This window comes from Emys orbicularis, chromosome 7 (assembly GCF_028017835.1).
Source record: "Emys orbicularis isolate rEmyOrb1 chromosome 7, rEmyOrb1.hap1, whole genome shotgun sequence".
Taxonomy (NCBI): domain Eukaryota; kingdom Metazoa; phylum Chordata; order Testudines; family Emydidae; genus Emys; species Emys orbicularis.
The window spans coordinates 63,311,735-63,339,727 of NC_088689.1; the positions used below are offsets into that span (position 1 = coordinate 63,311,735).

The following is a 27,993-nucleotide window of genomic DNA, read 5'->3' on the forward strand; positions in this document are numbered from 1 at the left end:
ACTACAGACTCGCTATGCGAGTTTGGTCAAGTCACTTACCCTTTCTGTGCCTTAGTTTCTCACTTTGTAAAATGGTAATGTGAAACCTACCACAGAATGGCATCAGCTTTAATGTTTGTCCAGCAATTGGAGATTCTTTGATGGGAAGCACAGCATAAAGTCGGAGTGTTATTACTATCATTTATTTTTGCAAAATAATTTAATATTGTGCAAACTTCATCATTACCCTTTTCAAAGAAATTTTGTTACTCTAACAGTGAGAAACGTGTGTGGCTCCTTTCCTTGGTGTGTCAGTGTGAATCATGTTGTCCTGAAGGAATGCCAGCAGTCGTATCTCAGTCTTTGTCACTTTGAATCTGGATTAATCTAATTCTATTTTTGACGGTCTCTCTGACGTGTCATGCCATCGCCAGACTGTAGCAAAACACAGCAGCCCAACTGCTTGAGAAACAAAAACTGTTGATCAAATGACTCCTACTGTGTGGGATTGCCCTTGATTTCCTGTACAGCAGCTGCCTGGCCTTTAAGTTTCTACTGCTCACGTATGAGGTTTTCGTTGCCATGGCTGTACCCTTGGGTCCAGCTTGGACTATTTACTCTTCCTCGTATTGGGGCTTTGGATGGGAGATTTTCCTTATTACTACGCTTCCTGTTTGTGGCATTTTCTCTTTTCTTCCCTTCCTCCCTCCAAACCCCATTTGCATTTTAAAGCCTTTGACTAAGTTTAAAATAAACTCCTGCTATCTTTGGTCTTGTCTTTTCTCTTTCAGTTTACTTAATCTGATAGTTGTTTAAGACATTGTCAATGAGAAGGGGCCCCATACATTTTAGGCTGTGAGAAAATGTTTGCTTCTGTCTGAGAGTTTCAAATATTCAGCCCCTAAGTTTGGTTTCAGTACCATTTGTTTTCGTTTTTCAGTAAACTTTGTTTTTCTTGGACAGTTCAGTGATGGTCAAGGCCCCAATTCAGGAAAACATCCCTTCCCAGTAACGGCCCTTCAGCATGTGTTTAAAATTAAGCATGTGCTGAAGTCCACTATTTAAAAAGTGTTCGCCCCTAAATATGGGTGGACAAAAGAACGTGCTGATGTTATTTCCTCAATCACATCCTAAGGCCTCAGTTCAGCAAGGCACTGAATCATGTGCCTACTTTAAGCATATGAGTAGTGCCCCAGAAGTGAATGGGACTACACACGAGTTTGAAATTAGGCACATGATTAAATCATTGCTGAATTGGGACTCTGTTACGTCCAAATTGTCAAGTTGACTTGTAACCAAACAGCTCACAGTTCTGGTCAGTTGGGTTTTTGTACCTCTAGGTTTGTTAAAGGGGACAGTGTCAGGATAAAAATCACTGTTAGGAACCTCACTTTCTCACCTGTGTGGTTGTGATGCATAAGATCAGCTTTATCAAGCTGCAGTCTGTGGGTTACTGGTGATCTACAGAGAGCTGGCAGTCACATAAAGTTGGTAGCTGCTACTCATTTCCAGCTGCTTCTCCAAGAGGCTAGGCGTCTCAATGTAAAGAGGAGCCTGAGCATGTGTAGAAGCAGCAGGAATTAAGGAGCCAGCAATGACCATAATTAGGGCTCCATGTCTGTCTCAGAGGTCACGGAAGTAATGGATTCCGTTACTTTCCGCGGCCTCTGTGACTTCTGCAGCGGCCAGTGTGGCTGACCCCGGGTCTCCCAAGCAGCTGGCTCCAGGGACAGCCACACCAGCTGCTGCTGGAGCGGCTCTGCAGCCACTTGCTCGGGCGGCCCTACAGCCAACCGCTCCGACTGTTGCTCGGGTGGCCCCGGGCAGCTGGCCCTGGGGATCACCTAAGCAGCGGTTCCAGGTGCAGCCAGAACAGCCACTGCTCCGCAGCCCCGTCACCTGGTGCCACTGCCCACCCTCGGGCAGCAACGCTCCCCTCCCCAAGATTTAGTCAGGGGTATTTTTAGTAAAAGTCAAGGACAGGTCAAGGGCCGTGAATTTTTGTGTATTGCCTGCGACCTGTCCATGACTTTTACTAAAAATACCCATGACTAAATCGTAGCCTTAACTATAATTGCCAAGAGAGTGTTGGACAATTGCAAATGGTATCCTAGTAGTCTGTGTGATCATGAACGGGAGGGGAAGTGATCCACAAGATTTCTCTCTGTATTTGTGGTCCTTGCAACGAAACTGTCAGCACTGTCTCCTTAGAGCAGTGGTGGGCCACCTGCGGCCCGCATGTCGCACGCAGCCTGTCAGGGTAATCCGCTGGCGGGCCGCTAGACAGTTTGTTTACATTTACACGGCCGCCGGCAGCTCCCAGTGGCTGCGGTTTGCCGTTCCCAGCCAATGGGAGATGCGGCAAGTATTTTATGAAAGTATTCCTTTTAAGTTTCTCTAGTACCCTCCTTAAATGCGTCTAAACTTTAGCCAAGATTTGACCCTTTTAAACATAACACTTAGTGTTTTTAGGAGCAAAATAATCTAGCTATGGGTAGCTTTCTGAACAAATGCTTCTTTACTAGATGTTTTTTAGATGAAATAACGATGAATATTGAAATGCATGACTGCATGTAAATCTTACCAGACTAGCCTTTCATCTCTTGAAACTTAAATTATTTGAGTTTGAGTTGTCGTTGTGAGTGAGACTGGTAAAATGAAGTATTAATCACTGTTATCACAGCTTCCAAAGTTATGTTTTGGGGGAGTGTTTTATAATTTGGCAGTTGAAATGTGGAAAAGTTATTATCAATATTTATTCAACTAGTAATAGTAAACTAAGTTTTATTATCTCCTTGTCTAGTGTTGTGGGGTTTTTTGTTTGTTTGTTTGTTTTTAAGACCCATGTGTTAAGACTAACTAGTGGTACCTTTTTTGCCCTTTTATTTAGATTGCTTGTCTATAGCAAAACAATTTTTATAGGACTATTGATATAGTCATGTTTTTCCATCTAAATTTATTGAATGTGAGTATTACCAACCTGAAGGTAAGAATCTTGTATGTAGAGATTTCCTTTTCAAAATGGCCTAATTCAACTTAAATGTTTTTTCATGGACATTGAGTTTGAGGAGAAAAGTAGCTGTAAGCAAAAAACATTTAGTTTTCATATATTAACAGGTCTCCTAAGATATTCATATTACTTAAAAACAAGTGAAAAGTCTCTTATATCTACCTCTTACTGAAATTATCCTTTTGTTTCTTTCTTAGGTTATGAAACAGAATGGATCCTCAGAGATACTAAATAAACTCTATGATACAGCAATGGACAAGCTAGAAGGTGTGAAAAAGGATTATGATGCGTTAAGGAAACGGTACAATGAGAAGATAGCAAGCCACAATACAGACCTTAGCCGGCTAGAACAGACTGAGGAGGAGAACAGGCGTCTTCAGAAGCAGATTGACATGTTAATGAAACAGAGGGACACGGCAATACATGTCCAGCAGCAGTATTCCTCCTCTCTTAGAAGGTATAGGCAGCTTTTGGCGGTTCGTGTACATTGTGTAGGCGATACCAATTCTGCTGCGAGTGGCATTTTAAAAAGATGTTTAGAAAAATACTGGTTTATGTTACCATTTGTGTATCTACAGTGGAAGGCACCTTAATGAGTATACAAAAAGAACTCCACACACCATCCCGCACAACTTCAGGGACTAAAAATCATTGAGAGGACATGATTGTCCTGCCCAACCTTTCCCAGGATTATGTTTTTATCTATGTGAAATCCTGTAAAAACTGTCCTTCGGTTCATCTAAGAAAACTTGTGGTTCATAGTGGTTTATTCTTCCCTCCTATCTAAGGGGAGTCAAATGTACATTCAAGGATATATTAGGTGTTATCAAACCTGAAATGTTTGGGGCTTTGTTTGCCGGGTTTAATGAACTCGACTCAATAGATGATGAATCCAGAGTTCTTGTTCTGGGAGTGGAGTTTTCGCTAATGAAGAGGGCCCCGTGCCTGGAGAAAACCTTCATGGTGCTGTAAATGTATCTCAGAATGCATGCTGGTCTCCAGTGGTGCTGCAGCCTGACTGCATCATGGGTTAGAGTCTGCTGAACAGAAGCCCTCCAGGGTGTGTCTTCACTAGGAAACTTCTGATCTGTTCTTTAGCAGGGCTGTCAGCTGGGTAATGCCAGCACAGAGTGGGCACAGGCATTTTTAGCACCATGTCATCTAACTCTACCCTGCGCCTGGCTTACGCTGAGCTTGAATGGCTTACACCATTGCTTAAAAGGGGGTCAGAAATGTACAAGTGTAGAAAAGGCCTGAAAAGGATGTGTGGGGGTGAGTTGGGGGTGCCATGGGTTTTTCCTGCCATAAATTAGGGATAACCACATTCCTTATGAGGGTCAGAGCTGAAAGTCTAAAATTTTCTCTCTCGGTTTTCCAAGTTCCTCCCATCATCCGTGAACACAGAACTCTCTGTTAGCTGGGATTAGGGCTGCAGCATGGACACATTTGCATTGCCATTTATGTATCTGTGATGCATCAGAAGTTTAAACCGGTTTAAAAGAATGTTTTATACACTGCTTTGTTGACTCCTGGAAGTGTGCAAAAGCTTAACGTGCAGTAGTGAGCAGTGCAGGAACTCTGGTTGCATTGACAAAGGCTTGGTGACAGATGTTCTGGTCCTGTCCTATCGGACTCCTCTTTAGAGAGGAAGTAAATTTTATATGCAGACTTCTATTTAAATTCTAGAATCTACTTGCTTGGGGATTTGTATAATATACTGGCTCTTAATGAGGCATATGGAATACTCTGCTCAAGGCTGGTACTGTATAGTCACTGAAAGAGTCTTCATGAAGAAATGAATTATGTTAGTAAATCTGTTGTGTTGTGTGGTATTATAGTGTAGCACTGGAATGTCAAATCTGGGGAATTTGAGAAACTGCAGTCCTGTTCCTCAGAAGCATATGAGAAAGCAAGTTAATTGGACTGAGGAACTTATTTAATTCTTTTTATTAATTTCATATGGTGTTTTTTGTTTTTTGTTTTTTGTTTCTGTTGAATTCATGGTTATGGGGTTTTTACCTGTTAGCTCTTTGCTTGTGACTTCTTTTTCCCTCTTCATAACCATTCAAAAATATATTTAACTGAATGGGAAAATTATCATTAAAAACAGCTTGAAAATAATCCTTGTACGTGGTCAGTATATTGTTTTAAAGCATGAAATATTGCTCTTTTCAAAATTCATTTTTCAGAGTATCAAATGTACCAAACCTGCAGTTTAGGTTAAAGAGTAACTCGCTACAAAACTTGCAAACTTCAGCACTTTTTAGCTGCAGTTTGGTTTAAAAACATGTTTAAGCAGAGTCTAAATTGCATTTTTTGTGTGTGTAACAAAACATGGCTTGGTAGTCTGAGTACAGAACACATTTTTCTTTTTGGCATGGCCCTCAGGATTTTGAACATGGACTAAGTTACCCCTACAATTCCACCTACTGTATGCAATCACATCAAAACAGAGACGTGGCATATAGTCTGTCCCCCAGTGAGCACACTTGAGGTATTGGCCACCATTCCCAAACTTAGCCCTCCTTACAATTCAACCCATCCTCTTTCATAACAGCAGCTGCAAATGCTGCACTGACCCTGTGGATAGAACAGGAAGCCTCTGAGCTGTGAAAGTGTGATGCCAGCTGTCTCTTGCTCTTTCCTCCTTGGAGGCAGAGAGCAGTCAGCTCAAGGTCAGTTTTGAAGCCTGGTTTTCCACATGGAACTTCATTGTATATCTACTCAGCTATCCGTACTATGATAGTTTAACAGATAGAAGAATCCTCTACAGAAGATACGATTTTCCTCCCCCATTTAGATACTTCCTGATGGCTCAGAGGTGGGGGGGGGGGGTTTCTGCTTAAAAATACAGAATCTTCTTTATAGTATGTATCCGCTTTATAGATGATGATCCGTTTCCGTTCAGCAGATACTGATTTGATTTGATTTTTTCCTCCCCTTCCCTTTTCTCTGACCGTAATGGTGCTTGGAATGCACATGGCCACAAGATTATACTTCATGGATGTGTATCTCACAGGCTTTTAATGTATTATCTATGCCTGGTAAGATGCAATCTCATTCTCATGTTTGCCCACAACTCCAAAAGAGTTTTTTTACCAAAAAAGCCGAATATTTTTGGTAAAAAAGTGATGCATCAAAGAGCGGGGGCTGGCTTATAAACAGGTCTACACCAAAATTTGATGATTTTAAACTCTATGGAATAATTGAATTGAATATCTAATACAGGGATCAGCAACCTTTGGCCCGCGGCCTGCCAGGGCCGGGCCGGTTTGTTTACCTGCCACATCCGCAGGTTCGGCTGATCGGGGCTCCCACTGGCTGCGGTTCGCCGCTCCAGGCCAATGGGGGTGGCAGAAAGCGGCGGCCAGCACATCCCTCGGCCCACGCCGCTTCCTGCCGCCCCCATTGGCCTGGAGTGGCGAACCGCGGCCAGTGGGAGCTGCGATCGGCCGAACCTGCGGACACGGCAGGTAAACAAACCGGCCCGCCCGGCCAGGGTGCTTACTCTGGCGGGCCGCGGGCCAAAGGTTGCCGATCCCTGATCTAATACATTGTAGTTTTGTTTACGCCGTTCCCATTGGCTGGGAACGGCGAACCGTGGCCACAGGGAGCTGAGGGGCTCCATGCCTGCAGATGCTCCAAATAAACAAAACGTCCCGCCAGCGGCTTACCCTGATGGGCCGGGAGCCAAAGTTTTCCAACCCCTGAAATATAAAGTCGGCTTATGAAAGGGTCATACAGTTTTTTGCTATTTTTACCTATCCATTTTGGGGGGGTCGGCTTATAAACAAACGGGCTAATGAACGAGTATATATGGTACTTAACAGTAGATTTTTCTGTTCTCTACAAACTAGTGATCTGTAAGGAGATTCTTTAATCTGCACTAATGGCAGGGGAGATGCTTGCAAATTACTGACAGATGTCTCATTAATGGCATGAAGATGCTTTAAATTTGCAGGTGCCCTCAACTAAATATCTTAGGTAGTGTTCCCTGCTTGCCGGATATGCCCAGAGCCTGGCAAAGCCTGACAATCAAACTAGATCATGCCAAGTGTGTGTGTGAGAACACAAAATATGCCAGAGGCGCATAGGAATTGCCATGGTGGTCAGACTAGAAGTTCATTAAGTCAGGTAGCCTGTTTCTGCCATTGGTAATAACCAGATGCTTCAGGAAAAAAGGTGCAAAGAAATCCCTTTGTGTAAAATTATGGAAGAATATGCTCCTAGGAGAAGTTTCTTCTAAACTTCCATCAGTTAGTGGTTGGATTATATCCTTCATTATTTTTTAAATTCTATCAATATAACTGTGGATGCTCTTATTATTCATATGGACATCTAAGTCTTTTCTGAATCTCACTAAGCTCTTGGCCTCTTATACCTTGTGTTAAAAAGAAATGTTTTTTTAAATCAAATTTAAATTTGTTGCCCTTAATTTAGCTGATGTCCCTTTGTTCTCTTATCAAAATAAGGCAAATAGGAGCATCCAAATTACTGTCCTTATCCCCCACATTATTTTCCATGCCTCTGATTTATCTCCTTTCTAAACCATGACATTGATAATTTCCGATGTCCAGATCTGGGACCCCATTTCTCACTCCACCTTTGCTATATCCTTTCTGGGATGGAGTGCCCAGAACAGAACACATTATTTCAGGCAAAAACAGACCATCAATTTCTGTAATGGTGTATTTTCAGTATTATTATTGATCACATTTTATGTACATTGTAACATATTTTTATTTGCTTTATTTTTACTGCTTCTGTGCACAAAGTGCATGTTTTTACTGTTTTAATTACAAATCTTTAGTTGCAACCACCCAGCCCTTCTCCATCCCTAAATGGGTTCTGGCCAGGTGGGGCAGGAGTTCGGGGGATGGGAGGGCTCCTGGGACAGAAACGGTTGAAAAGGACTGCACTAATACACAAAAGGCTTGTCTGCACGTACATCACTGCTGTAGCACTTTAGTGAAGATGCTACTATGCTGATGGGAGAGCTTCTCCTGTTGGCGAAGTTAATCCATCTCTGTGAGAGGCAGTAGCTAGGCTGATGGGAGAAACTCTCCCTTTGATAGGTTTCAGAGTAGCAGCCGTGTTAATCTGTATCCGCAAAAAGAACAGGAGTACTTGTGGCACTTTAGAGACTAACAAATTTATTTGAGCATAAGCTTTCGTGGGCTACATCCCACTTCTTTGGATGCATAGAATGGAACATATATTGAGGAGATCTATATATTTGATATTTGCAGTCTATGCTGGGGGTGAGGTTGGTATAACTGTCACTTGTGGGTGTGGATGTCTCACACCCCTGAGTGACGTAGTTAGACCGCTGTAAGTTTGTAGTGTGGATGGATGCCCTTTAAAAAAAGGTGTTCTGCGAAGTTTTGCTGTTTACTGCACTGTTTCATGGAAACTCTTGAACACGTAGGAAGCATTTAGTTGTATAGACGCGCACTACAATAAGATTATCCAGAGGAGAGCAGCAAAAATGATAAGAGGTTTAGAAAACCTGACCTATGAGGAAAGGTTAAAAAAAATTGGGCATGTTTAGTCTTGAGAAAGAAAAGCTGGTAAGTCTTCACATAAGTTAAGGGCTGTTACAAAGCGGACGGTAATCAATTGTTCTCCATGTCTGCTGAAAGTGGGACAAGAAGTAATGGGTTTAATCTGCAGCAAGAGAGACGTAAGCTAGACATTAGAAACTACTTTTTAATTATAAGAGTAGTTAAACTCTGGAATATCCTTCCGAGGGAGGTTGTGGAGTCCCCATCATTGGAAGTTTTTAAGAACAGGTTGAACAAACACTTGTCAAGGATGGTCTAGGTTTACTTGGCCCTGCCTCAGTGCAAGAGACTGGACTTGATGACTTCTTGAGTCCCTTCCAGCCCTACATTTCTACAGCTCTATAAAAGGAAAATGCAAAATGATGCAAGTGCCTTTGTTTCTTTTTGTTGTTGTTTAGGTTTGAGTCAATTCAGCAAGAGCTAAGCAAAGCAACTGTGCAGAACAAGGAGTTGCAGAGAGAGATGGAGCGGTTACAGTCAGAAGTGACGCGGTTCAAAACAATGCAGCTGAAGGCAGTGAAGGATGCAGAGAAGTACAAGGAAGAGAGAGACTCTGTTTTCAATGAGTATCGCCTCATAATGAGTGAGAGAGACCAAGTGATCAAAGAGGTGGATAAGCTTCAAACTGAGCTAGAGCTTGCAGAGTCCAAACTGAAAAACACTTCCTCAGAGAAAAGAGTGGCTAGTGAAGAGATGGAAGCTTTAAGACAGGTACCAAGGGACCATTTTATTGTGGGTGGGAGGATAAAGAGATTTTACCAGTGCCTTCTTGCAGCTGTGCAAAAAAAATGTGTGCCTGATAGATGGGAAATGTGGCTTCATTGTGAAAAGGAAATTCCCTGCTGACGTTCTCCTGGCGACACTCTTTATACAGTCGAGTACCTGTCAGCTGCGATCTGCTATGCACTTGACTTGTTCTGTTCAGTTCACGTCAAATTCTTCATTTTAAGAAACCAACCTTTTGTATCCAGCAAGTGAGGCACTGTATAACAATAGATAGAACTCAGATATATAATTTTTTTTCTTTCATTTTTAACTGGTAGCTAAGAGAGAGACATCTGGGTATTATCTATTAAGAATAAGACCTAGCATTATAAAATAGACTCTCAGTCTCATTTTAACATCTACTCAAAGACTACAATTATGCCCCCTGGTCTTTGTCATTTAGCCTCTCAAAATTAGAGGACATTTGGCACTGCGATTTACAAAAATGCAGGCACTGCTTTATAAATCATATTAATCCAAAAGCGGTATTATTTCAGCAATATATTCTTAAAATGTTTAAAACACGAGTGCTGTTAGTAGGATTTACAAATGCAGCTTGCTGCTAAATAGTAAAATAGTATTCACTTGGTCATTCAGTTTTCAAATATTTTGCTTAGGTATGATTCACATACGACCAACTATTTTTCTATTACCCATAAATCTTTTTTTTTCTGCTTTTCTTTCACACCATTGTCATTGATCACAAATAATCCTTTATATAAAATTATCTAACTGCAGCACTTCTGAAAACCAGATCTCATTTATTTAGGTACATAAATATGGGTTAGGCTATGTAGCCAACACTCAAGCAACTAAGTTAAAAAAACTTTGGTCTAACAGCTAGCACCTACTAAGTTCAACTATCTGGAATCTAAATCACTAAGGCCTGGTCTACATTTAAAAACAAATAAAATAATTAATTGACCTAGCTATGTCACTCAACTGTGAAAATTTTTGCACCCTGAGCACCATATTTAGGTCAATCTAACTCCAGTGTAGATATGGCGAGGTTAATGGAAGGATTCTTCTGTTGACCTAGGTACCGCCACTCAGAGAGGTGGATTAACTACATAGAAAAACCCCTTCCATCGATATGGGAAGTGTCCGTACTACGGCTCTACAGAGGCACAGGTGCAGCGCCATAGCTGCAGTGCTGTAGCATAGACATGGCCAAAAGGTGGGGTTTTCAGAAGCTCTCAGTGTTGGCCTAACTCCGATCGCATTGAAGACCATTGTAGTTTTACCATTAACTTCAGTGAAAGCAGAGTAAAGGTAATTCTGAGCACTTCTGTAAACCTTACCCAAAGTTGACTGAACGCTCATAATTTGTTTTAACAATCAACACAGTTCCTACAGCAATTTGCATGGGTGCTTATTAAGTGTTGGATTAAAAAATAAAATAAACAAGCATTCCCGGAGAGTTAGTTCACAATCTTGAAAGCCCACTTGAATGAGTAGTTGAATAGGGACAGGAAGAAGGAGATAATCCTGATGAACAAGATGCTAGTTGCTGACATTTTTTAAAAATAAAATGTTATGAATGTTTTTTAAGGGCAGATACAACTCCTGTGTCTGTATAGTGAGGCTGCTGCTGTAGCTTTTGGTAGAACAACTCTTTTAATTATATTAAGATGACTGTGTTGGCACTTCAGTTTTTCTTTATAATCATGGGGATATTCTGCCTCTGAGCAGGGTGTTACTTTGTTATGTAATGCTGACCATCTGAACTTGCATTTATCTAGTTCTGACTGGATCTAGTACCTGGACAGGAATTTGATAGGGAATTTGAGAGTGGTTTATTGATCACTGACACTTCCGCTTGGAGTACCATGCATGAGAATCCCACGTAAATGGGATTATCCTTTCAACGAGTTTGACTACGTCTCATACTGCAACTGCTGCCTATTGTGTGTAGCTCCTCCTAGTGATATGTTGCAGTTATGACGGTCATGTATTATGGTCATAGCTATTTGTCTAAAACAGCACTGCATCAATTTAAACTGTTTTAAATGTTCATCCTGCAGTACATCTGTGTATAGTGATGCAGTTTTTGTGCTATTACTAAAATGTAAAAGCTATGAAAGCTAGGGGTTTTTCTTATAATTTTAGCTTTTAAAAATTAAATGAGCAAATGAGCCATGAACTCTCGGACCTAGTGCTACTCCCTAGTTTCTAAATCTTCAGGGGTCCTGCATGCTCCAACACAAATGGATTAAACCATATCTGAAATGTATGGCGCACACAGGTGATAGAACAAATCAAAAGTAGGAAAACTGAATTAAGTGTTCTTATTGGGACAATTTCAGGCAAGAGCCCAATGATTTTAGCCATACACAGAGCTTTCGATAAGGGATTTTTGTCTGTTTTTGCAGGCTCAGGTAGCCTGCCATACCATTTTACTTTTAGGATGGGGGTTCACAAGCAACTACCTGGGTATATGATACTTTTATCTCAGCAATTCAGTTGGCTGTATTCTTTGCCGAAAAAGTTGTCTTCGCTCTTGTATCTTACGGGGCTCTTCATCACAATCAGGGCCAGCTCCAGGCACCAGCTGAGCAAGCTGGTGCTTGGGGCGGCAGATTGTTCGAGGCGGCATTCTGCCCAATCCTAGGGCGGCATGGCCGCTTTTTTTTTTGTTCTGCTCCGGCCGCCCTGTAGGGGGCGGCGGCGCGGAGAACCAGAGCGCCCTGCAGGGCAGTCCTCTTCCTTCCCTCCCCGCCGACCGGAGCGGAGCCCTCGCGGCAGGAGGTGGCGCAGCGGGAGGGGCCGCGTGGCAGCGCCCCTGCTGTAGCCCTGGCCGCCCCCTTCTCTCTCTCTCTCCCGCCCGCCCGCTCCCTCCCCCCCCCCCCCCAAGCTGGTCCCCCTGCACCCGCGCTTCGGCCGCGCCGCAGGTTTTTTTTTAGGGGGGGGGGCAGCCAAAAAGCCCCACAAGAGTAAGAATTTTTATCACAGATGCAAACAGCAGTTCACTTTCTGCCTGTAAACCAGCTACATTCTCCATTTGATTATATAGTAATGAAACTGTGTAATTTGAGTTTTACATACCTGTAGGCAGAAGCAAATTGAGCAAGAATGAGCAACACTTGCCCGATCATTATTAGCACTGTCCCACGCTTATAGTTGTAGCAGTACCTTTTGTAAATAATAGCTGCAATATGGCGGTTCTTGTTTACCAAGATAATAGGATAAACTCCAAGCTGGGATTTGGGACTGAAGTTCCACAGTTTTTTATATTTACAGCATCCATTTCTGTTTGCTAAAGAGAAGAGAATTCTCTGGTGATCCAAACACACAACCATGTTAGCAATCTTCCCTTCCACACTGGTAGTCTCTGTTTTCACCTACTCATATCCAGAAGTCCTGCTTTCCCACCATTGTGTGGAATTTAACACTCCCAACCTATTCAGCCATCATGTTGGTGCCACGCAGAATGATTATTCAGATCAGAGCGCTGCATTTTCTATTGGGAATTGTTTTGACGGGCATCAGATGATATTTGACCTTGTGCTGTCAGGTTGCTGTTCAGTCTAAACTGCATAAAACAAATAAAGCTGAGAGGAGGCCTTACTGTTGGTTGGAAAGAAGAGATGTCTGTTCTAAATCAGCCAGTTGCTTTATTTTATGTCAGTGTGAGCACCTCTGAGAAAATTATGGCAGTGCCTAATTTTTCCAAAATTTTAAAGTATGATTTTCTAATATTTAAAAGCCTTTTCAGGAGTGATTCCTTTGCCCCAATGCTTTGTTGGCCTTTTGGCTCTGCTGAACGCTGATGAAGCTTTATTACTTCTATATAACCTTTATCCAAGTATCTCAAAGCACTTTCTGCAGAGAAATTATTCAAGCCATGCTACAGACTGATGTGGTGGGCCTGATTTTTTTCTGAGGTACTAAACAGCCACAGCTCCCACTGAAGTCAGCACCTCAGAAAATCAGGACAAGTGATTTGTTCAAGGTCATACAGACTGAGTGAGTGGTGGACATAGAACCCAGGAGTCCTGGTGCAAGTCTCCTACTCTAACTGCTATACAAAAATCTCTGTTGTAATATAACAGCAGGATTGTTTTTATGATCTTAACAGCTCTATTTAAAGTCTCCTAAGAATAACTCTTTGTCTTCATGGTATTGCACAGGCCCATTAGTAGAATGTTCACACCTTGCAGTTGATTCACATGCTACATTCAATATAATGTATTGTTCACAGTATTTTATGGCACATCATATTCTTATAATAATATTTCACGGTAATGAACACACAATTGGTGTCTTACACTGTAAGATACTCATGTCCCTTTAAAACAAATGTGAAGCTACAGGGCACTCATTAACTTAGGTTGGAAAACATTATCTCAGCTGTGTAATAATGAAGGAAATTGCTTTGAAATAACACAAAAGGGAAAGCTTTGTGCTCGCATTCTGCAAAGGAGCTGTATAGCACTATGTAATTACAACTTTGAATAAAAATATGTTTAAAATATGTAATATGATTGTTTTGTGTTAAATCTGATTGGCTATCCAGGACTCCTGAGGACTTGCAACAAATGTCCTTTCTCCAGGTTTCTCAGAACCATGAGTGTTCCTAGATTATGTGCTTCATTATTCAGACAGCAAGGTGTTTAAAGGTGATGGTATGGCAGTTTTAACACTTTGCTGAATGTTGTTGGCTATTCTTTTTCTGCATTTAATATGGGGACAGAGCTGTACAATTCCCCTTTTTGCAGAACGTTCGTTATACACCCCCAGTTTTTAAGGTGTCAATGTGTATTCAACTGGAAAGAAGAAATACTGCTCTGTACCTAACACCCTGCAAACAATGGGTCTCGTTGTAGGAGCTAAACTCAGCTCTAGTGGAAAGAGATCGAGCAATTTGTGAGAGGAATGAGTTGCTGGAAAAGTACTGTCATGAAGTGAAGGACAAGGCTGAGGCCCAGAAGGAGCTTGATCAAGCTTGCAAGGATATAGAGACAGTGAAGGAAGAAAGAGATGTTGCCAGGAAAGAGAGAACAGAAGCTATCATCCAGAGAGACCATCTGCTAAGGGAATATTACCAAGCTCGTCAGGTACTGGCTGTCTTTGAAGATGGCTTTTTCTTTTTAGGTCGAGGAGAGTAAATGCCATTCAGCAGGCATGTAAATGTCTTGGTACAAAGCTTTTTTTTTTTTTTTTTTTTTTTTTTAATTCAATGAAGAATGCTTCTTATGCATGCCTGCACACACTCCTTATGAGGGGGGAGTGACTAGACTACTTGTTTAAAATAAATAAATCAGTCACAGTTTTTACGTTTCCATTTATAAGGGGTTAATAAATGGTTAATAGATTTTTTTTTAATATATGGTTAACAGACTGTTATAGCCCAACAGTTCAGCAATTTACAGTAGTGGTGTGTCTGGAGCATCACCCCCTTGTGGATCTTCCAGGACCCCACTGAGGCAGGCTCTGTCCCACCAGCTAGTTTTCCTGTCAGTCTTATTCCAGTCCTGGGTAGGGTTGAGGGGCTCAACCCCAAAAATGTTCAATAACAAAAAAAATCCCCAAACACTAGTCTGTCCCCCAGTCTTCTGGTGGGAGGAGGGGTGGGGCGGTGCGTCCCTGCCCTTTCCTTTGGGCTTGGTTCCCCCACTAGTCTCTGATTTGAGTGTTGTTCGCTCCTTGGGGTCTTGCTGCTCTGGCTAGCAGGCTCTTTGCCTCTTTTTATTCTCCCGCTTGGCTTGGCATTGGCTGCAGGTGAGCAGGGTGGGGCTAGTTGGAGCTAAAGGCACTCCTTAACCCCTTCTTTGCTGGTATGAGTCCTCTGTGCCCCATCTCAGTCACTTAAAACAATCTGTAATACCTTCTGCTGGTGTGCTCATATATATCTGTTACATAGCCACTTATGTCTGTAACATGCTTATTATGTGTGCTAACAATTTAAACCTTTTATAGAGCAATTTATAAGTGTGACTAAAAAGTTTTTCTGTTCTGCATAAATTTTTTACATTCAATCACACTAGGATATACAGATCATTAGAGATGATGGAGCACATCAAACTGTGACTGTTAGTGATTATATAGAAGAGTTAAAATATTCTTGCAGTTTTGCATGTTTGTAGATCTATTATATGTAATATATTACATACATACATATACTGTAATGTAGTAATATGTAAAATCCTACACTATCCCTGCTTCTCATGCTTGAGAAAGAACTACAGGATTTACAGTAATTTTATATTAGCAAAGATCCTTCAGAAGGTTTCTTTGTGTGTGAGAAAGGCGTATTTTCATTTATCTAATTTCATTATGGTATCAATCCTGTATCATAATAGACTCTTTTCACCACAAAAACTCCCCCATCTTCAGCTTTCTATGCCATGTATATTTGTCAATCTTGAATCAGCATCCGAGTGAGCAATAAAACTAGGAATTCAACTGGGCTGTGCAGAACCCTTTTATTTTCAGTTGGCTATCATGCCTCCAACTTTCTATCTTGTTGTGCAGAAAGCTTTTCTCCCCCTCCCCCCATCAAAAACCACTGATATGGGAAGACCTTGGCTTGATTTGCAGCCTTCTTCAGAGGATCAGCATGAGTTTGGGAATACTTCATGTAGGCAGGACCGGCAGCATCTTCTCACTCAGCAGTGTGCCCCCACCTCCCAGATAGGTAAAGAGTTGCATTTGATGGACTCCAAAGGAGGAGCCCTACCAAATCCTCTGCTGAATGAGAGATGGCTGTTACAACAGCTTTTAAGGATCTGTACTGCAGGGGAGATACAGAGAAGGAACTGTAGGGCTCCAACACAAGACCCTCAAGAGGAGTGAAATGTGACTTCTTAGGGCCTGTCTTTGTTTTGTGAAGAGGAGTGGAGGATCCTGAAAAAGCTGAGTGGAGATCTCTGTGATATACTCACTGCTGGATACATACTACATAGGGTCAAATCTCAGTTGTTGTGGGTTCATTTGGGGATTTTGAGGGATGCGGTGGGGGTGCGTGTGGAAGAGTGGGAAGGGAAATAGCACAATGAAAGGCAAGACATGAATTTTTGTGCCTTCTGTTAGTTCTCATGAATTAGTATTACACTTTTTGGAGTGGTGGGTTGGAATGTGGCTGGGGGTTTTAAGCATGAATGGCTACAATTAAAACCATTCAGGGAGGCATACAACCCTAAAAGTGTAGTGTCCTGGGTGTATTGACCTCCTAGCACTAGTAGGACCCCTCTACATGTATTTAGACCCTGTTCCTGCAAACACACAGTTGCTTAACTTTACTCAAGACAGTGGTCCCATTGAGTTCATCAGGACTACTCACATATGTCAAGTTAAGCTCATTTGTAACTATCTGCAAGATTAGGGCTTGAAATATGATTGTGTTAAAATAAGCTTTTCTCTTGTGGGCACACATAGAAGTATTCTCTTTCAGTCAGCATTGTCATTGTCACTATTTCCTTTGGTGTTTGAAATCTGCAATGGTAGAGAGGTGCGGGTTCATTTTTTTTAAAAAGGAGAAATAAAATCTTTTCTAAAACGTTGAGTTAAAACAAAAATTGCTTAGAGATCTATTATTCTCCTTGGAAGATTGGAGACAGTGAATCACAAGTGTAGGTGTACTGTAAATCTGTACGTCTGATGTTTACTGCCTGTCACAGGATCAGTCCTAGACACTAAAACAGCCAGTCTGTGCCATGATTGTTCACTGTGTTATCTTGTTTCTAGCTGTCCTTAGACATCTTCCGTCTGTGTGCTAAAACACATCAATGAGTCAGCAAGATATCACTGAAATATGAAGTATATATTGATTTTGCTCTAAGATGAAGAATCTTCCACCATAGATTACAGTCCTATGAGTCGTTGACCGTCCTCTCTTCCTATTGACTAAAATGCTTAGACCCAGCCCTGAACCCTTTACGCAGGCAAAGTTCCCACTGATTTTGGGATTCCCACTCAATGGTAGTTTAGTCTGTGGCAGGATTTCAGGACTAAGCCCTTCATATAACAAACCTGTAGTAAGGGTTACAAAACCCAGTGTGCATACTCATTCTATGAATTGTACATAAAATAAATATTTCTATATATTTGAACTCATAGATCCAAGATTCTGCTACATTGGACATAGAAAGAGCTAACAAAGAAATTGAAATGCTTCGGAAGCAATATGAGGCCATGTCACAGGAGCTAAAGGAAGCCGTCCAGGAAGCAGAAGTAGCCAAATGTCGGAGAGATTGGGCCTTTCAAGAACGGGACAAGATAGTTGCGGAAAGAGAAAGCATACGGTAAACATGTTAGCTGATACACTGGTGCTCTTCATAATCTTAATGGCAGTGGTGTTCTTGTAGTGCAGCTGACTCTTTCAGAGTTTGACGGTTTTTGATAGCACATCTTTTAACTTTTTTGAGCCAACGCATGATTTTATCACAGTGTACTTAAGTAATAGGAGAATACCCCTTCTTAATTTGGTAGGGTCTTCCAAGACATCCTTCTTAACAACCTACCCCTTTATCACCATACTAACTTCTCTCTGGTAAACATCCCTCCAGAGCCCATCAGCACAGCGGTCTGAGAGTGGTAACAGGGTACCTCTTCCTCCACACATAGTGGCCAACTCTGTAGTACCCATGGTCTAAAAAGCAAGGGACCTGAAGCCTGATTTCTGAGGATCTAGTCATGGTCTTACTGTCTGTAGAACACCTAACGCCTCTTTTGTTTTAGATAAACACTAAATACAAAAGTGGAATTTCTAAAGGAAGGATTTTGTAGCAGTTAAAGGACATGGCTGGTATAAGGATTCAGGGTTCTGTAAGTTAGTAAATGTAAGTTGCAGCTTTAAAGTTTTACCTGAACGTCTGTTATTTTCAAAGGACTTTGTGTGACAACTTGAGGAGAGAGCGAGACAGAGCTGTGAGTGACTTGGCAGAGGCTCTTCGCAATCTCGATGACATGAGAAAGCAAAAAAATGATGCTGTGCGTGAACTGAAGGAACTAAAGTATGTTATAAAACGATTTCATTGCATAGAATGCTTTTTATACTAGAAACCTTTCATTAACAGACTCTTCAGGCCTGTCTACATAAGCGAAGTCTGCATCCGTGTGACTAAGATAACACTAGTACACAAACCCCCTAGTGTAGACACACTGCCCCAACACAAAGCAGGGCTCGTTCTGGTCCAGCTAACTTCAGTAACTTACTCAGCTTAAATAGTAATCAAAAGTTTTATTGCAGCTTGAGCTTTAAGAAAGTATCTTGGTTCTAATGCTTTTTAAAAAGCTATTCAGTTAGAAAAAGAGAAATTTTCAAGTCATCATATACTGATGAGATAGTAATTATTTTGAAATCTATGTGCCCTTGGCTATCATAATCTTTTGCCTGCAATATACCCACCTTTTCCGTTAAAATTAAATGAATCTTAAACACCTATTGTACACAATAGGATCCATGTGTAGATGAATTTATAGATCAGCATTGTGTAAAATGCCTGACAAAGGGCAAAAGGAGCTGGTTGGTTAGTCATGTTACCCCCCAGCAAATAAGAAAGTCTTCATTCTGATTAGACTGTTCAGTCAGAAGCGTAATGTGTTCGGAACATGTCTACATACCAAATGTGTCTGTTGAAATGCACTGAAGCAACACTTTCATTGCAGTCAGGCTTTCAGTATAGCTTTGTTCATTACCTCCAGATTCCCACTGAATTATAAATAAGAGGAGAAAACATGCATCACATAATTTTTCAGAGTGGTAGAAGTTCTTATTTTCAGTGCTAAATCACCTCCACTTCTCCCTTACTATTTGGAGCAGCTTATCTGGGGGGAGGAGGGGAAGAATCTACTGCTATCTTTCTTGAGAGGCATTTTCTATATGTTCATGAATGGAACTTGTTTGTAAGTTTCCTACAGTTCATATAAGAGAAGATTACAATATGAAGAAAATGAAGTTTTAAAAAGTGATTTCAGGTTTCTACTTAGATTGTGGGATTGGATAGACTGAACAGAGATTGTATTGCTAAATTAGAGAAGGAACTGTAAAGTACATAATCTCATTCATTCATTACTTTACAAGGGAGCTGCTGAATCACCTATAAACACATGTCTTTCATTCCATAGAGAGAAGATGGAGAACCAGTTGGAAAAGGAAGCCAGGTTTCGGCAGTTGATGGCCCACAGTTCTCATGATTCAGCTATAGACACAGATTCTCTGGAATGGGAAACAGAAGTGGTGGAGTTTGAAAAAGACCGAGTAAGCCCAAGATACATTGAAGACTTTAATGTTTTATATAAATGAATTGCTTGATGTTTCAGCATTACATCCCTTGTACAATGGCTTATAAAAATAATGCTGTTTGTTGAATATGTATTTTTAAACATTATTAATTTTAATTGTGGTTACATACTATAAATGCAGTATTTACAACAAATATCATACCAGTCAGATATGAAAAGCTGACACATTAAAGCACAATAGACCATTATCAAAAAGATTTGTTACAGGAAATCTACTCCCTCTTGTGGAGTACAAACCATAGATAACTTTGCCATCTAATCTTGTAAACCACACAACTGTTGCCTTTATATAAAAATGGTGTCTGTGTAAATAAATAAATAAATAAACAAATATTTATAATATTTTTTAAAACAAGGAGATTAATTCCTAACACTAATGGTAATAATAAAATAGTAAACAAGGTTGTATTAATCCGTTTAATACCCCGGGGAGGAACTGAAATCTGTGTATAATAATTTGTACATCTGAGATATTGTTAAAGCACAAAAGATACAAAATAAGGGCATAGTAAAAGCACTCAGTTTACAACTTCTGTGTTCATACAAATGCAAATTAGTTTGAATTCCAGTTGAATCGCTTGTAACATTAACAATGTTTATTAGGAGGATATGGACTTGAAAGCACTTGGTTTTGATGTGGCAGAAGGTGTGAATGAACCATACCTCCCTGGAGACTGTGGGATTTTTGTCACCAAAGTAGACAAAGGAAGTATTGCAGATGGTCGATTAAGGTACAGTGTTAACTGGTAAATCATTTGCATGCCACTTGGAAGCACTTATTTTAATTTGCTTTGGTTGTAAAAGAAAAAAAAAAGATCAAAATATTATGGATGGTTGGTCACCTCTCCATATTTTAAGTGGGTTCTGTTTTAGCTCCCTAATAATTTAGGCTTTGAAAATTGGTTTGATCTGAAAATTGCAGTAAGAAGAAGGTGTTTGCAAAGCATTATGGAAATAAATCTAGCCATTCTTGATTTACAGATCATTTTTTAAAAAATCCCAATTTGAAATGTTGACATTTGTCTGTTGCTGGTTTGTCTGCCTCTAGCACTTAGCCTGTTTCTGTCTCTTCAAACTTTCCATTTACTTAGAGCTTCTTGAGAATTTGTGGGCAAGTTATAGTTGGGGGAAAAAAGATTATGGATAGTTTGTGACCCAGTCGTGATGCCATAGTGTCAATTCAAGTTTTTTGCCTCTTAAGTGGAAGTAGAATCATGGACTGTTCAAGCATCTGGCCCTCCATTGGTTGGTTTAAGCTCACAAAAAATTGTGTTGTCTGTACCACAAAGCTAGAGGAGACCTTCCTTTTCATAAGTGGTAGAGGCTTGCATTTTGAAGCAGTAGAACCAGAGCTCTTGTCCAGGCTCTGCAGATGTGTGTAGGGTTTATTATGGAAAGAAGCTGCTCCATAGTTAAAGTTACAGCCACAGTCCAATTATAAGGCTAACTTTTGCCTGCCTTGTAACTCATGTTTTCAGATTTTTACAGTTGAGGTCTCAATAAAAGCTGGAACATACTGTGACCTTTTTGTTTAAATTAAGGGAATACTCTCTGATATTAAAGGGCTTTAAATGGCTCCCATTTGAAATTTTTTGAAAGTGTCTAATGACATGCTATGTCTGCCCAACAAAATTGCATCAGAATACTTGAAACATGGGTAGATTTTGAGATTGGCTCATGCACGAGGCAGTTTTCAAGAACAATAAAATTTTGGGGGTAACAGAGGAACGGCAAATTTAAGTGGTTTGCCAAAATCTGAGATAGAGCCCTGACTATTGAGATAATAACCATGACTTATTCACTTTACAAGAGTACCTACCTCTCATAAATATTGCTTGAAATATCTGTGTTTAGTTAGGCCAGCTCTAACATGAAGCTAATAATGTTTAATGTACCTGCACAGAAGTGCCACTCACCACATTTTTAGATACGAGGTGTCCCAGGATCAGTAACTTGACTAGGAGATGCTGAGGGCTAGTGGGGTAAGCAATGGCGGTGGAACCAGGAGGACCTGGGGCTTACTCAATGTCATTAATAGATGCTGGGAAACATCATCCTTTTTCAGAAATGGGGAGTGCTAGACAATTGAGGGTGGCATATCAAGGTTGTGCTAGTGCTATTATGGTCCTTTTAATTAATTATTGCATATTTGCAATGTGCAGCAAAGTATTCTTATAACATGGACTTCCTTGCCTTTCTTTTAACTGCCAGAGTGAATGATTGGTTGCTGAAGATAAATGATGTGGATCTTACTAATAAGGATAAGAAGCAAGTTATAAAAGCTGTACTTAATGGAGGAGGCGTTATTAATATGGTGATTCGAAGAAGGAAGTCCTTAGGCGGGAAAGTGATAACACCTCTGCACATCAATCTTGCTGGGCATAAAGGTAATTATTTACATTTGAATGCTCAGGGCAAGCTATTAGTCCACTCGCTTGAATTGTTATGACTTCCTAGATAAGGGTTCTCATTAGCTGTTTTTTTTTAACTGAACAAGAAGTAGTGACTTAAGTTAAGGATAGATTTCTTGCACGAATACTGCTAATGTATCATTTCTCACCTCTAGTTTGTCCTCTATCAGGAGGCTTATAGGAGTTCAGTTGAATAAGCTTGCAAATCCCTACAATCTTTTTTTCTCCACTAGAAAGTGCTTATAAAGCTATATTACATTTTGGGTTATCTGTAACCCTTTTCCCATTGTTTTTCTGTGTTTTTTTTTTAAACGTTATTAGAAGTTAAGCTAATTTATTTTCAACTGCATTTTTATTACATGCGTTTCTTGTTCATGCAGGTAAGTCAGATATGTGCTAAATTATTTGAACTGTAGAAATGAACTTGTTTTATCTTTATGGATTTCAGATAGTGGAATTAGTTTAGAAAATGGAGTATTTGCTGCTGCTGTTGTGCCCGGTAGCCCTGCTGCCAAAGATGGGTCCCTTGCTGTGGGAGATAGAATAATTGCCGTAAGTCTAAAGAATTAAAAATTCTAAATTATAGAATTTCAGTACCACAGATAGTATGAAACACATTTCCTTTTCTTTAAAACCTAAAACCTTTTTATTTGACTCCTTTTACCATGTTTTTCTCAGTTTTAAATCTAATGATCTATTGAATAAACATGTTGGTGTTTGTAGGTTGGGTGAGTAATAGAAAATACAGGCCACGTTTAGTAGTTTCATTGGTGAAGTTTTGAAAATATGGTTGCAGTAACTCATCCTTCAGACATATTTGTGGACAATCTCACTGCCTTCCCTTTTCACAATAAACGATAGGTAAGATGACTTAATACAAGGACTTCAGTTCAAGGAATCTTCTTTAGACCTCCATTAGAGTTTAGAAATAGAAATTATCTGGGATGATCTTATGACTATTCTTCCGTTAAAAGTGGACCTATGTCTCCATTCCACTTCTGGATGCGTTGATTAAACTACAGGTGCTCCTGCAATTTGTAAAATCCCATGAAGGCCTGTCTTTACCTTCAGACTTCCTCTGAACTTGAGAAGACTCTCCCTCTGATATACCTGCTATTTCAGAACCACATTAGAGAAAGTGGTTAGACTCTTGTCTCCTCCAGGATGCTACTTATCTCTTCTGGGAACTGCTGGGGGTCTGTGATCTGTTGAATAATATCTTTAAAAGAAGTTATATATTTTATTCAGAGGAACGGATCTCAGGGAGGGTAGATTCATGCAAATATATAAAGATACGTAGAGGTATATGCAGTGGAGCAATCATACATTAAATGCCAGCTCTAGTGAAGTAGCAAGTCCATAATTGCAGTTCTGGTTAGAGCAAATCTCTCATTAGTGAAATTGTCTGAAAAAGACCCATTCTCCTGATATGCAAAAATGATCCAATTTACCAGGATACTGACATTTCCCTTTTTGCTTTAGTTTGTTTGTTTGTTTTTTTGGTGTAACCACTATTTGCCTATCTCATAGAATGTAAACTAAGACAATTGCCTGATGCTAGATTTGTTTTGCTAATTTCCCCTTGTTTTTATGCAGATTAATGGCATTGCACTAGATAATAAATCACTGACTGAATGTGAAGCTTTGCTACGAAACTGTAGGGATTCCCTTACCCTCTCATTGATGAAGGTGAGTGTGGGGACAGGAAAGGAGGAAGTGAAGCAAAAGGTTTTTTTCTGTTTATACATTTTTTTTTTAATTGTAAAGGGGAAAAGAACACATTCATAAAATGAATACAGTAATGTGGAAACTCAGCTAAATGAAATGGCTTTGTCCTGGTTAGTAGGGATTGGTCCCTGTCGGTAGTTACGGTGACGGGCTGGATCACAGAAAGCCCCTTGGGGACTGCCAACTGATGTGCTGAGACTACCTCTGAGCCCGTTTTCCCTGGCAGCTTGGGACTTCAGTACCCTGCCCGGTTTGAGCCAGACACGCTAGCCTGCTACAAACACAGACCCAGGTCTGAACAATGTCCCCCCAAAACTGCAGGCTTAACTGAAAACAGCTTAAGAAGTGTTCCTGTCTCCAACACTCAGATGCCCAGCTCCCAATGGGGTCCAAACTCCAAATAAATCCGTTTTACCCTGTATAAAGCTTATACAGGGTAAACTCATAAATTGTTCACCCTCTATAACACTGATAGAGATATATGCACAGCTGTTTTCCCCCCAGGTATTAATACATACTCTGGATTAATTAATAAGTAAAAAGTGATTTTATTAAATACAGAAAGTAGGATTTAAGTGGTTCCAAGTAATAACAGGCAGAACAAAGTGAATTTACCAAGCAAAATAAAATAAAACACACAAGTCTAAACCTAATACAGTAAGAAAGTGATTACAGATGAAATCTCACCCTCAGAGATGTTCCAGTAAGCTTCTTTTACAGACTGGACACCTTCCTAGTCTGGGCCCAATCCTTTCCCCTGGTTCAGTCCTTGTTCCAACTCAGGTGGTAGCTAGGGGATTTCTCATGACTGCAGCCCTCTTTGTTCTGTTCCACCCCCTTATATATCTTTTGCACAAGGCGGGAATCCTTTCCCTTTTTGGGTTCCCACTCCTCCTAACTGAAAAAGCACCAGGTTAAAGATGGATTCCAGTTCAGGTGACATGATCACATGTCACTGTAAGGCTTCAAGCCCTCATTCCTCCCAGCGTGACTTACAGGAAGATCTGCAAGCAAACAGAGCAATCCACAGTCAATTGTCCTGGTTGATGGGAGCCATCAAGATTCCAAACCACCATTAATGGCCCACACTTTGCATAATTACAATAGGCCCTCAGAGTTATATTTCATATTTCTAGTTTCAGATAGAAGAATGATACATACATACAAATAGGGTGACCACACTCAGTATATTATAAGCTTTGTAATGATAACAAGAGACCTTTTGCATGAAGCATATTCCAGTTATATTATAGTCACTCTCATTAGCATATTTTCATAAAATCATATTGAGTGCAACGTCACAGTTACCACCTTTGGATGGCTGTTAGGTATCCTACAGTATGTGAAATTCAGTGGTTGCTCTCAGTTCAGTTCCCAGTGGATTGCACTTCACATAAAAAAATAAACCTACCAACAGAACTGGTAATATAGTCCCCTCATTAGCATCAGCTGCAGGAAGTCTGCATGGACATGGAACTTAAATGTCCTCTTGCCCCTAGAAAGGGTCCCCTCTGGGTCAGGAGTGAGGATCACTGGTGGGAAAGCAGACTCTGCCCATGATGAGGAATAAACAGAAGACTTCATTCTGAAGGGCTGTCAGTAGGGAAACACTTGTATTTCATACTGCGGTTGTTCCTAGAAACCCCAACTGACGTTAGGGGCTGATTATGCTAGGTGTGCCACATACACACTGTAAGAGTCCCTGCCCCGGAGAGCTGGCAGGCTAAATAGACAGGACAGACAAAAGGTGGGAGGGAAAACAGAGACACTAAAGGTGACTTGCCCGGTGTCATTCAGCATGGTGGTAGATCTAGAACTAGAATCCAGATCTCTGGACTCCTGGTCCAGGGCCTTATCCACTACACCATGCTGCCTCTGTGAAAGTATTTTTAAAAGATCGAAATCCTTATTCAATCTGATTCCCTGTACCAGCAATCTGTGAGATTTTGTTAAGCTGCCCCCTACTCTCCCCATCCACGCACACGCTATCCATCGTTTTCCCCAGATTATAGGCTTGTTCCTTTATGTTCATCTTCACGGTACAGTCTCCATGTAAATTGGGAGCTTGGGGGAAAGAGAGAGAGGTGAGGCTGTCATGGTCAAAACCCAAATCTGCCACAGTCTTGGGTTGATTAAATATTTTTCTCCTCCTAGGTTTTTCCTCAGAGCTCATCGTGGAGCGGTCAGAACATATTTGAAAACCTGAAGGATTCAGAGAAAATATCGAACTGCAGGGTTCATACATCAGAGATACAAGTTCAGAATAAAAGAAACTTGAAACACAACAGTTCAACACAGACAGACATTTTCAATCCAGACATCCTGGATGGCAAGAAGGACCAGAGCGACCAGGGGAGTGGTTCGTTCTGTGATCACAAGCCCTTTTCCAGCCATGCTTTACGAGCAGACTCTCGCAGGAATGCTGTGCACAGCTGCCACAGTAATTCAGAACACAGTCTTAGTTCCTTTAGTCCAGACACTTACGGGGAACGAGGCTATGGACTTGTTGACTTGGACGGCAGGAGGCTGCCATTTGAGCCCACGGTAGCCGACTGCATCATGGTTGAGACCATGCTAGACAAAGGGCATGGAGCTAAGCATAGTGGTGGTACGTGGCCTAAAGTGATGGTCAATATTTCAACAGCAGAAACTGAAAAGTTCTCTGTGTACAAAAAGCCAAAACAAAGGAAGTCCATCTTCGACCCTGACACTTTCAAAAGACCACAGACTCCTCCCAAAATGGACTATCTCTCCCCTAATCAGGTGTCCGCGCATTCGCCTCAGCCCTCAAAAGCTGAAGTGGCTTCAACTCCTCCAACCCCTCCCAAGAGAAGTGACTCTATTAAATTTAAACATAAACAGCAGACAAGTTCTGCATCAGACTCTACTGTAACAACTGGATCCCCGCCTACCAGCCCAGCTACTGCCCAGCCCCCAGTGTCCTTGGCACTTAAGCAGGACTCAGATACTCACAAGGGGCGCAGCAGGAATGCTGGGCATTATTACAGGGAGGAGGGGATCGACTGCACTCATCTATCTTCAAGAAAATCTTGTGAAGATGACATTGGCTTTCAAAGAGTTGAAGAGCCAGAGATAAAAAGACCAAGACCAAAATCAGCACCTGCTTTGAGACATAAACTGACCCCTGTGCCCATTCCTAATCCTTCACTTCAGGTACAAATGAAATATATGGAAGCACAAAGCAGGGATGCTGGCCATTATTTTCAAAAGTGACTCAAGTTTGGGTGCCTAACTTGGCACACTTCAAAGGGGCCTGATTTTCAGAGGATGGAAACTCAGCACATTCTGAAAATCAGGGCCCTTCAGGGTGTCTCAAATTGGGTACCCAAAATTGATAGTAATGAAAATATCGGCCCCTGACACCTTCATTAAAATTCTTGTTTGTCTTGAATTACAAAAGTAATTCTCAGAGTTACAGTATCAAAAAGGTTACAAAGAGGGATAATGGTGTCTTGCTTGATGAACGTTGCATGGTGTTTAGGCTTTTTGGTACCAGATGTTCTCAGTAATAATTCTAAGTTCTCTAGTGTATGTTGACAAAATGCAAAAATTGAATTAAGATGGTCAAATTTACAAAGGAATTTAGGTGACCAAAGATGCAGATAGGCGACTAGTTGGATTAACAAAAGCAATTGAAAGTCAATGAGAGTTGGGCTCTTGAGTCACATCAGTGTTTTTGTAAATCTCACAAGGTGCCTATCTACATCTTTAGGTGCCTAAATACCTTTGTAAACCTGGTCTGAAGTTGATAGTGGTTAAAGTTCAGTTGTACTCTGTAAATGTTAACAACATTTATTAGGAGGATATGGACCTGAAAACACTTGGTTTTGCTGCGGCAGAAGGCATGAATGAACAATCCCTCCATGGAGATACTTGGAAATTTGTTACTAAAGTAGAAAAAGGAAGGATTGCAGGTGGTTGATTAAGGTCGATAGGATGTTAACTGGGAGATAAAGTAAAAATGGCCGCAGGGTTAGTTTCCCCCAAGGCCTCCATATCAGTGGGTCAGATTCTCCGTCCATTACATTTGAACAGCCCCACTGTCTTCAGTGGGTTTGCAAAGGTGTAACTGAGTGCAGGCAATGGAGTAGAAGGTATAAGCGAGAGCAGGATTTGGGGCCTGATTCTGCAAAGTGCTCGGTATTAGAGCTGATGGGAAAACTTTCATTAAAATTTTTCTCAATGAAAATTTAGCAATTTCTGCCAGTTCTGCTGAGCACCTTCCACTCCTACTTTGACTTCAGTGGGAGTTCAAGAGACACTTGCCAGC

General features: G+C 40.9%; 1 protein-coding gene across 1 annotated transcript in view; it reads left to right on the top strand.

Annotated features, from left to right (window-relative positions):
• DLG5 (discs large MAGUK scaffold protein 5) overlaps positions 1-27,993 on the top strand; it is a 207,015-nt gene that overhangs the window by 146,279 nt on the left and 32,743 nt on the right. Inside the window, exons 6-15 of the mRNA XM_065408068.1 lie at positions 3,187-3,446; positions 8,952-9,264; positions 17,377-17,561; positions 18,147-18,272; positions 19,387-19,519; positions 20,167-20,294; positions 21,775-21,950; positions 22,423-22,526; positions 23,571-23,663; positions 25,857-26,876. Of these exons, the coding sequence (XP_065264140.1) occupies positions 3,187-3,446; positions 8,952-9,264; positions 17,377-17,561; positions 18,147-18,272; positions 19,387-19,519; positions 20,167-20,294; positions 21,775-21,950; positions 22,423-22,526; positions 23,571-23,663; positions 25,857-26,876 (2,538 nt within the window). The remainder of the gene's footprint in view (positions 1-3,186; positions 3,447-8,951; positions 9,265-17,376; positions 17,562-18,146; positions 18,273-19,386; positions 19,520-20,166; positions 20,295-21,774; positions 21,951-22,422; positions 22,527-23,570; positions 23,664-25,856; positions 26,877-27,993) is intronic.